Source organism: Elephantulus edwardii, unplaced genomic scaffold, assembly GCF_000299155.1.
Source record: "Elephantulus edwardii isolate Elephantulus edwardi_28Jun2011 unplaced genomic scaffold, EleEdw1.0 scaffold00029, whole genome shotgun sequence".
NCBI lineage: Eukaryota > Metazoa > Chordata > Mammalia > Macroscelidea > Macroscelididae > Elephantulus > Elephantulus edwardii.
In genome coordinates, this window is record NW_006399779.1 from 12,471,506 (window position 1) to 12,482,251 (window position 10,746).

The window sequence follows — 10,746 nt, forward strand, 5'->3', positions numbered from 1 at the left end:
TAACCTCCCAGATGCAGTCCTCTTTCTAGGAACACAGGGGTATAGACCATGCATGCCTTGAGGGGAACTAAGGCTGGCAGTTTGAGTCTTGCCTTGTGGTAGGGTGGAGCCTTGGGATGTAACCATTCTGTTTGCATGTTCTGTTCCTGCCTGGCCTGTGGCAAGGCCAAAGACATCTGGCATAAGGGCCAAAAGCCTTTTGAGCAGCAGGTCTGCTACACTGTTACAAAAGCAACACATGGTTATTGTAAAATTGGAACATGCAGTTCAGTGAAAAGCCAATTTTTAAGCACCTGGAAACTTGCTTTAAGGTAGATAGATTTACACATACATTTAAATGTATATTTGTGTTGCTAATTTATTCTTTTATATTTATATATATATATATATACACACACATATATATACATATATACATATACATATACACACACACACACACATATATATATATATATATACACACACACACACACACATAAAAACATAGACTCAGTAGAGCTTAATAATCTACCTAAAAAACCAACCCCCCCGCCAGTGTATCATATATTATGTATGTCATTTTAAAGACCGCATTGTGTTTCATTATCTGCACATACTCCTCCCTGGTCAGATGTCACACGAGTGGTTACTATGAATTTCCACTCTGTGCAGAGCTGGACACACGTACACAGTATGCTTCTGCGCTAGGCGCTCTGGAGGTGGCAGAGTTCAGCCTTGCTAGTAACAGATGAGGAGGTCCTCAGGGCCTACTCAGGAGTGGAGGGTCATTTACAGGGTTGAGCATGAACCGTGGGTGGAAACAGCCCACCAGTCTGAGAAAGCACTTAGAAGCCTTTCTCTGCCTTCCCCACAGGTGTGCCTCGAGGGGGAGATCTCCCGCCAGTCCATCATGAACAGCTTGTCTCGAGGCAAGAAGGCATCGGGTGACCTGATCCCGTGGACCGTGTCAGAGCAGGTGACGAGCCCTCCCTGGCCTGCCCGAGAGAGTGAAGGCGCTGTGTCGGAGGGTGCTCTGCGGTGCTAACTTACTGGTTGTATCTTCCACACAGTTCCAAGATCCAGACTTTGGTGGTCTTTCAGGTGGAAGGGTCGTTCGTATTGCTGTCCACCCGGATTATCAAGGGGTAACGTACTGTCACACCGCACGGACTGGGTGCTGTTGTTAGCGGCCGCCATCATGCTGTCTGCACACTCAGTTGTCTGTCAGGAAAGCCTGTTGAAGCGCACATTGAGCTCCAGGCACTTCCTGAGGGCGATGGGCGTGCAGTTTGCCAGGTTGATGATATGGGCTTGTTTTTTCCTTTGAGGGAACAGAGCTTGTGAACCAGAGCTAACCCTCCGTGACTACCTTCTATGACTTAGACATTCCCCCTGAGGAGTTGGCGGTAGAAACCTGGATTCTTGCAGCAGCACAGAAACTGTGCCTGTGTGAATCTTGCTGGTCTGGAACCCAGACAGTCCCCTGTATGCTCGTCCTCACGTGGCAAAGAGGGTCTTCTGCCGGCTTAGACGGGTATAGGGCCGACACCACACAGCTTCCCATCTTGTGGGTCTCTGTTTCGGCCTCATTGGGAGATTTCATGGGTTCTTTTAGTCAGGTACAGTTTGACAGGAAGTGAAAACTTTCTGGACACAGTCTTAGAGGTAGAAGTGCTTGGGCCCAGCATCCCTCTTCCTTTGCTTGCTCCTAGATGGGCTATGGCAGCCGGGCTCTCCAGCTGCTGCAGATGTACTATGAAGGCAGATTCCCGTGCCTTGAGGAAAAAGTCACTGAGACGTCCCAAGAAATCCACACTGTGAACAGCGAGGTAAGAGCCGTTTTGGCGAGAGCCCTGGTGCTTGGAAGGCGCCTCTGTGTCCTCAACAGCATCAGTAAGAACTGTCCAGAGACGTGGGCCCTCTGAGCAGCCACAAATTTCCCTGTCTGGGGGGAAGCTGAGCCTTTTCCAGCCTGACACTTGAGCTGAGCTCCTGAGACCAGTGATTCTCAAAGTGCAGCCTCAGTCACATCATCAGCATCGTCGGAAGCTTGTTCTTGGGCCTCGCCCCAGACCTGCCCAGTCAGAACCTCTGGGCGGGGCCCGCCTGCATGCTCATAGGCTTCCTGCTGATTCTGTGCTCATTCCAGTCTGAAAGCTGCATCTCCTTTCTACTCAGTGGCCCAGACTTTTCAGGACCTCATGTGTGTCCTTCATGGCAATGGCAAGCAGCTGACGGTTGAGCAGCCTTTTCCGTCGCTCTCACAGTTGGTTCTCACAGTGACCTCCTTGAAGGGCTCAGAGGCTTGGATCTTGAGATCCCCTCTGCCTCTTTGTAAATCTGTTAGGCTCTTTCTGAGTTGTGCGGCCACTTCCTGCCCTCTGGATTCAGGGCAGTGATGTTTCCTACATGGAAAAGTGTTGGCTGTTACTGGTGACAGCCACTAGCCTCTCAGCTTGTTGTTGATATGTGACCTAAGAGGAGGACTGCCTGTGGGGTTTTCGTGGCCTTAATCTTTACAGAAGCAGATCACTGGGCCTGTTCTTCCTCAGTGCTGCTGGCTGGGTGCAAACTGTTTGTTTGCCTCATCCAGAGACCTTCACTGACATTTTTAAAAACAAAGCATGAAACTGCTAGTTTACCTGTTGTGGTTTGGTCAGAGCCTGGAGTAAGAAGGGTGCTTGAGATTGTCACCAGCTATCCTCCCTCTGAGTGGACCATGTTCTCTTTGGCCACTCCTAGGCCGTCAGCTTGCTGGAAGAGGTCATCTCTCCAAGGAAGGACCTGCCTCCCTTACTCCTCAAGTTGAACGAGAGGCCTGCCGAGCGCCTGGACTACCTGGGTGTATCCTATGGCCTGACCCCCATGCTCCTCAAGTAAGTGCTTGCGGGCCCTGCTTCCTGCTCACTACCCCCTGGCATTGAGGTCCTGGTAGGGGAGGCCTCTGGGACCTGGGTCTCTGTGAACCCTCTGTTGCCACCTTGCTCTTCCTGGACCTTATCATCTTCTCTCAGCCCCTCTCCAGGGAACACACAGTGACCTAGTCTGTGTCTCTGCAGGTTCTGGAAACGAGCTGGCTTTGTTCCCGTGTATCTGAGACAGACTCCGGTGAGTGAGGTGTCTGGCAGAGGGGGTTCAGATTTGTGGTGGTGGCTGGTGACAGCTCTCTCCTTGGGCAGAGCTCCAGAGGCCCCACCTGCACTGTTCTGAGCTGGTGTGACTCTACCCCTGACGAGGTTTATTCTGGTGGGCACCCAGCTCCATCCTCGTTGAAAGGCCGTGTGATCACATGTTTTCTTCAGGAATGCCGCTTTGTGTTTCATCCTATGGTCACAGGGCTCACACACAGTGTGTGAACTCTTGGGACCTGGCAGTGCCCTTTGAATTTGTGAAAATGTAAGTTTAGTCAAGGAAGGCAGAGCTGTATAAACTGGCTGGTATCTGGAGAGGTGGACATGTGTGGATGACAGGTCCATGGAGGGTTATTGAGGTGTTACCTGACCACACCAGTTTCTCAAAAAGTGCTTATCAACTGCAGCAAATCAGCATTGAGCATGAGAAGCCCAAAGCTTATTTTCTAATGGGTAGAAGTAAAAGGCAGAGGTGAACAAATGCGTTTCGTGTACCAACATACGCTGTGAAGAGAAAAACAACAAAAATTTGAGTGTGATAAAGAAATCAGGCTGCCATGGCCTCTCCAACTGCTCTGTGAACGATACGATCAGAGTGAACCAGCCGGGTGGTCGTCTTGGGTGAAAGAGCATTCTAGACAGAAAGATTCAAGTGTGAAGACTCTAGGTGGACATGAACCTGGTAGATTGAAGGAAGCAAAAGGCCCCTTAAAGGGAGCAGGGGGTTCACGGAAGGACTGGGAGATGTCAGGGGAGATGCAGAGGAATGACCCATGGCTGCCGGGTCAGATCGGCCTCTGTGGCACAAATATGGTGCTCTAGGAGCCTGGATGAGGGCAGATGTGGCAGGCAGAGGGAGTGAAGGAGAAGTGGTCAGGCAGTATGTGTTGGCAGCTTCTGGGGGTCATGTGCTGTGAGGCAGCTGTGCAGGGTTTCTGAGGCACCTTTAAGGAGCTGCCCGACAGTGGGGTCTTTGTGGGCCTGGGATCTGAGGTGGCTCAGCAAGACTTTTAAAGGGGAGGGGAGACAGGAGTGCCAAGCCCACCTTCCCTGCACACAGCCCTTTCCTGGTGCACAAGCTTTTACCAGAGGGGACTCCCATCCCAATCAGGAATATGTGTTTCCTAGAATGACCTGACCGGAGAACATTCATGCATCATGCTGAAGACACTAACTGACGAGGACGAAACTGACCGAGGAGCCTGGCTCTCAGCCTTCTGGAAAGGTGATTGAGGGTTGGGGGACGCCTGGTGACAGGGTGGTTACCAGACCATTAACTCTGTTTGATTCTACCTGCAGATTTCCGAAGGCGCTTCCTGGCCCTCCTCTCCTACCAGTTCAGCACCTTTTCTCCCCCTCTGGCTCTGAACATCCTTCAGAACAAGAACATCGAGAAGCTGGCCCAGCCAGGTGAGCAACAGGGCTGGGAATTGTGGAGGACTTGGAGGGCCTGGGTATGTGAGGGGCAGAGCGCTGGACTGATTCTGGCCCTGCTCCTTTACTGCGTCTCGGGCCCCTGCAGTGTCAGGCCTGGTCCTGGGTGCACCGACTCCCTCATCTTCATAAAAAGCTTTTAGGGAGGTGAATGGAGTTCAGTGATAGTAAATAAGTTCATCTGTGAAACTGTAAAAAAATACACTAGGAAGCAGCTCTGTTGGCATGATCTGTAATGAGGTTCGCTGATAACCAAAAATTATGCTGACCACTTTCTGTGACCAACCCATAGAAGTGAGTAGGGCATAAATATTTTGCTTGACTATTTAAGTGCAAAGAAATGTGTTGTGGATTATTGATGGATATTAATATTAACAGTGTGAATTTCTCTGTTGCGTTGTGTGTGTGTGTGTGTATGTGTGTGTGCTCCTGTACAGCACGTAGTTTATCTTGATGAGGAGACCTGTGGTTTTTGAGCTCTGTGAGCCTGTGTAGTCTCTGTGGACATGTGTCCTGAGAAGTGGCCCAGTGTCCTCCTCTGACCCTGGAGCATGGTGACCCTTTCTTTGGTCTGATGCGTTGCTGTGGGGACTCTAAACAAGGCTCATATGCCAGCTGTCCCCTTCCCTGTGTGTTTGAGCTGCCTCTGGCCAGGAAGGGGCTGTGTGCTGTCAGGACACGGTTGTGGAGCCGCTGGGTAGGCCCTGTGGGATGGCTCCACCTCGCAGTCATTAGGCGTGGGTGGCAGTTTTGATGGTTCCATCTCGAGCATCCAGCCAGACCCTGGGCTCGAGGCTGACCCGTGTCTGTCGTGTGCAGTGCTCAGCCGGGAGGAGCTGGAGGCTCTCTTCCTCCCCTATGACCTGAAGAGGCTGGAGATGTATTCCCGGAACATGGTGGACTATCACCTCATCATGGACATGATCCCCGCCATCTCCCGGATGTACTTCCTGAACCAGCTGGGGGACCTCTCTCTGTCTGCAGCCCAGTCGGTAGGTTACCTGGTGGAAGCATAGAGATGCTGCTGTCTGTTGGTCTTGGTGCTTTTTCTTCGTCTTTTGCTGGATTTAATTCCTAACAGTTCTGATAGCTGCGTAGTCTCCTCATTTTACCGATAAGGAAACTTGGGCTCAGGAGTCAAGTCATGTACCTAGTCACCCAGTTGTGAAAGAGCTTCCCATACCGCCATGCAGCCCTGGTAATCTGAACCTTCAGCTGAGGTTCAGAAAAACCCTGAGTTCTGGCTGTGCTTGTGAAGCAGCTGTTGCCTGGATAATAAGAGCCAGTTTGTAGATCTTGGGAAGTGGGAACATTTTGTGGTGATTTCAGTAACAGGAGGGTAGGAAAGGGTCCTCCTGCCCCAGAGAACAGTGGTGAGAGAAGAGAGTAAGTGGACTGGCCCTCCTTGAGCAGGGCCGTCCTGGCAGCCGCTGCATCCGCTTCTCATCCCCTAGGCACTCCTGTTGGGGGTAGGCCTGCAGCACAAGTCTGTGGACCAGCTGGAAAAGGAGATCGACCTGCCGGCGGGCCAGCTGATGGGACTCTTCAACCGGATCATCCGCAAGGTCGTAAAGGTGACTGCTGCCCCCTGGCAGGACAGGCTTGATGCCAGAGACTCCTGCCCCCGATGAATAGATGTTAACATTCAGCCATACTGGCTTCACAGCCTTACATGCATACAGATGCCCTCATACAAGGGTCTCCAGCCGTATCTGAAACGCTCTGTGTTCCCTCCAGAGGTGCCCACTGCTAGGTCTCATGTGGCCCCGCCTTGTGCGTGTTCTTTTACGGTGAGAGCACACACGTCGGTGACGTTGGGAGCTGCGTTGTGCTTTCAGAACGCACACTTCCCTGTGACGCTCAGGAGGGACTTGGGCCCTGCTGCTCCTTTTCTCATCCCTTGTCTTTTGCAGCTCTTCAGTGACGTGCAGGAAAAGGCCATTGAGGAGCAGATGGTGGCCGTGAAGGACGTGGTGATGGAGCCGACGCTAAAGACCCTGAGCGATGACCTGGTACGTTGGCACCGCAGGCCTCGCTCAACCGGGCTTGGCTTGGGATCACACCTGCCGTCTGCATGTGCAGGTCGAGTGAGCCTGGTGCTCCAGGGACATCGCTGTGTCCCTGTCCCCTCTGTGGCCTGAGCACAGTCGTGGGCCCCGCTGAATGTGTGCTAAGTGCAGGCTGCCCACATCGACCGCTGGCACAGCCCTTGTGGCCTGTGGCCTTTGATAGCAGCATCTCTCTTTTTTTTTTTTTAATATGAAACGCTTCTTGAATTTGCATGTCATCCTTGCACAAGGGCCATGCTTATAATTTCTGTATCGTTCCAGTTTTAGTATATGTGCTGCCAAGGTGAGCACTAATAGCAGCATCTTCTATATGCACGTGTGTGTTAAAATAGTAAGAGCTGCCTCTAACGATTCTGGTGGAGTGCCTAGCTGCTAAGTGGAGGGTTAACCATCTCCTTCTGAAAGATCACAGCTGTTGAAAAACCCTAGCAGCTCATATTGTAAATATGTAAAAACAGACAGAACCCAGTAGTTTGTGCCTGTATTGTTGAAAACCACAGGAGCGCAGTTCTCCTCTGACTCTCTTTTTTTTTTAATTTTATTATTTTTGTGTGCGTGTACCGTCAAATCAGATCTGACTGGTACAGGAGGAGATTGCCCCTCCTTCCCCGGCAGAGCATCTGGTGGATTCGAACCGTGCACCTCTGGGATTGTAGTTGCAGCTTCTTGCCACTAGGCCACCAGAGCTCCCCAAAGTCCTCTGACTCTCTGGTCACCCAGAGTTAGGCTTAGTCTGATGGCAGCTGGGCCGGCCGGAAAGATGGTCTGAAGGACAAGACCAGACCGCATCTTTGCTGCTCTCCCCATCGTGTTCCACCTCCCCTGCTCTGTGTCCTGTGTTGTGGTTCACTGCTTGCCTCCAACGTCCTTTGTTGATGGTGTGTTGAACACAGGATGAAGCCGCGAAGGAGTTCCAGGAGAAGCACAAGAAGGAAGTGGGCAAGCTGAAGAACATGGACCTCTCTCAGTAAGACCCTTGGCTGTGCCGTGGCTTCTCCTCACCAAGACCTGGGGCTCCACGAAGCTATGCTTCTGGGAACTGGGTTTAGGAGTGACACTTCCCAGTTCACTTTTGGCTTGGGGGTTTTTGGGGGGCGGTTCCCCAGAATTGGAAGGATTTTAACTCTGCCACTTGAATTTTGACATTGTTTTTCTAAGTGCACTGACTGGGCAGGGGGTGCGGATTAAGTTTGTACTTTTTATTTGAAGGTAAAAAATAAAGATAGATTTATTTAGGAAGTTACAACCCAAAGGGACAGATCTTCCTCCTTGAAAGGAAATGTGGAGAAAACAGAGGAGGCCTTGAGTTTGTATTTTTCGTGGCCACTTTTCCGTATTTGGCTTTGGCATGTCAATTTGTTTGAAGAAAGGATTCTCCTGCCAAAGAAAGACAAAACTTCCTGGCGCTGAACCATCTTTGCACCCATGACCCCCATGGGCGGATGTAAATAATTGCTGCAGACTCGCTGACCTCTGAGCCTTCTCAGCTGGGTGGTCAGTGAGGCTGTCGGTGGACAAATGAGAGAGAGGGAAGTGGCGCTGAGCCCTGGTCGAAACAGGGACCTCTGGTGTATGACCTCAGCTTTATACTTGGAGAATCTTGTCAGCCCTGCTAGATGAGAGAGGCGGAGTCCAGGCCTGATTCAGGGGCACGCGGGCATGTGCCCCGAGGTGACGTGCTCAGCTGTTGTGGGAGTGGTCACAGGCTGCTTTGGGGGCTGCAAAATGCCTGGCACAGCTGTCCCCTTACTGCCGGCCATGCTGGTGGCCCTGCTCTCTCCTGTGAAGTGTCTGTCCTCTGACCTGGAGCTCAGCTGCCCGTCTCAGCCCTTCCGCCAGCCCCGGCCCTGCTCTCTGTTGGTCACTGATGTGGCCAGGCCAGACTTTCATGGCAGGAAATGTCTGATAAGAATGTTGTTACTGTCTTGTTTTTTCTAAACAGTCCTTTCTTTCAAGTGAGCTTTGAAATGTCCCTTCTGTTTTTAGATACATAATCCGTGGGGATGACGAAGAGTGGAATGAAGCTTTGAACAAGGCCGGGCAGAATGCCTCCGTCATCAGCCTGAAAAGGTGAGGCCTCTTCTGCTGGGAGGACCCGTGGCTCTGGCCTCGCGGCAGCTTTCCTAAGAAATAGGATGGCGGAGCAGAGGCCTTGAGAGGAAAGTCACGGTCCCTTTCACGTCTCTGCCTCAGTGGCAGCATTTCTCCCACAAACAGACCCATGCCGGGGCTCCCAGAGCTGATCTCGGGGTTTGGGGGTTGGGCGCGTTCTCGCTGTTACCATCACTGGCAGCCTCCCTGTAAGAGGTTACAGGGACAGTGAAGTTTTGTGACCATGGAAACAGTTTCTTCAGTTCTTTCCCTACGCCACGCAGCATCTTGAATGCCCAGTACCGGGGCCACCTCATTTCCTGGATCCTCTCTGCAGGGACGCAGAGGGAGTGCCTCTACCTCTCGCCCTCAGGTGTGGTGACTGGAGAGCACATGTGGTCTGGGTGTTGGTGGGAAGTGGCCCCCCATGCTCCCCAGAGCTGGCGCTAAAGCCACGCTTGGCTGTGGTGCCTGTGAGGAGCCTGCTGACGGGGAACCAGTGTGCGTGGTCCTTCCCGTGCCCAGAGCCTCTGGGTAAATGCCCTTTTTGAGGCAGAAACACTGCTGTAACTATTCTCTGAGACTTTGCTTTTATCTTCTGCGAGTGGTAACTTCACTCAGGGCATGCTCATTGTCTCTGAGCAGAACTCTTCACCCTCTCCACGGAGGGAAGCGTTTGTCCCCAGAGCAAAATGTCACTGGAGAACCTTGACCCTCTGAGGCAGAGAGGGATGGATTCAGCCACCTACTAAGAGATTCCAGTGCTCATCCTTCAACAAGGAAGCCCAGGGCCAGCTGGAGTGTGTAACCTGCGTCCTGTGCCTGTGCTTCTCCTCATCTGGGAAAAGTAATGAACACGGCACATCCGAAAGCACTGCACGGCTTCCCGTGGCCCCTCGTGTGTCATAAGGGCCTGTGCCTTCAGGGTCATTGGATGGGGTGGTTTCTGTCACCCTGAACAGTGAGTGATGAAAGGAAGGGATTCTGACGCTTTGGCTTTTCCTTGAATCCTTGGCTCGGAGAATGAACAGTACATGGACCACAGCTCTGATATTAGCTATAAGGTGGCGTTTATTCTTCTGCAGGCTCAGCCGAGTGAGGCAGGAGCTGGCCGGGTGTGGTGATCCCAGCCCCCCAGCACGTGCAGAACGCTTCTGTCTTGGGGGTGTTCTCATGCCAGCCAGGTTGTCAGTGATGGAAACCTCCCGACATTTTCAGACAGAGCATAACAAACAGGCTCAAAGCAAAGTAGTCTGAAAGATGTTTTGGATCTACGTGTGTCTTTAATTCTTTTTACTCTTGTTTTTTTTTTCTCTCTCTCCTCTCCAGTGACAAGAAAAGGAAGTTGGAAGGTAAACAAGAACCCAAACAGAACAAAAAGTTGAAGAAACAAAGAGACATGAAAAACAAGAAAGATATGAAGCTGAAGCAGAAGAAGTAGTGAAAATAAACTGGGACATCAGTCGGCTTGCTCTGGAGACCCTGGCTTCCTGAACTGCCCTGGCTGGACCGACTGGTGGCCTCATGCTTAAAGCATCCAGATCTTCCAGGAAACCAGCCATGAATTCATCTATGGATGCAGCTAGGTCCTTGTAGGACCAAGTTCAGCTGAAGGCAAAGTCTGCCCAGGACTCAGTGGGGCAGCCTCACCCTTCTGGCTGACCATTGTCACTATAAATTCATTCTGTGTTTAGGGCCCAGCTTTTCTGGTTCGTTCTCACATGGGTAGAAACCACACTGACCATTGTGCCTCCTCATGCCCTTTAAGGGACACAGCTTTCTGGTGACACTTAGGAAGCTGCGATCCTCTCACCATGAATTTGTATAAACTCCCTGAAGCCTGGAGGAGCAGAAATGTCCAGCCTGGTGGCCATTGACATCCACCGTCCACACACACAGGGTCTGTGGTCTCTCTGTCCATCCACTTCGCCTCCATGAGCCTGCTGCTCTGGGTTCCAGAAAAGCCTGGGTCTTAATTTAACTAGGCTGTGATACCTGAGCCCCCACGAACTGTTCATCAGCTTGGAGAAGTGCTGTGA

General features: G+C 51.7%; 1 protein-coding gene across 1 annotated transcript in view; it reads left to right on the plus strand.

Moving 5' to 3' along the window:
• NAT10 (N-acetyltransferase 10 (GCN5-related)) overlaps nucleotides 1-10,217 on the plus strand; it is a 29,818-nt gene extending 19,601 nt beyond the window's left edge. The window contains exons 16-28 of the mRNA XM_006883744.1: nucleotides 857-958; nucleotides 1,053-1,127; nucleotides 1,695-1,811; nucleotides 2,725-2,858; nucleotides 3,042-3,090; nucleotides 4,242-4,338; nucleotides 4,413-4,523; nucleotides 5,367-5,539; nucleotides 6,002-6,121; nucleotides 6,461-6,559; nucleotides 7,510-7,583; nucleotides 8,603-8,686; nucleotides 10,037-10,217. Coding sequence (XP_006883806.1) covers nucleotides 857-958; nucleotides 1,053-1,127; nucleotides 1,695-1,811; nucleotides 2,725-2,858; nucleotides 3,042-3,090; nucleotides 4,242-4,338; nucleotides 4,413-4,523; nucleotides 5,367-5,539; nucleotides 6,002-6,121; nucleotides 6,461-6,559; nucleotides 7,510-7,583; nucleotides 8,603-8,686; nucleotides 10,037-10,148 — 1,347 coding nt within the window. The 3' untranslated portion in view covers nucleotides 10,149-10,217. The remainder of the gene's footprint in view (nucleotides 1-856; nucleotides 959-1,052; nucleotides 1,128-1,694; nucleotides 1,812-2,724; nucleotides 2,859-3,041; nucleotides 3,091-4,241; nucleotides 4,339-4,412; nucleotides 4,524-5,366; nucleotides 5,540-6,001; nucleotides 6,122-6,460; nucleotides 6,560-7,509; nucleotides 7,584-8,602; nucleotides 8,687-10,036) is intronic.
• The last annotated feature ends 529 nt before the right edge of the window (nucleotides 10,218-10,746 follow it).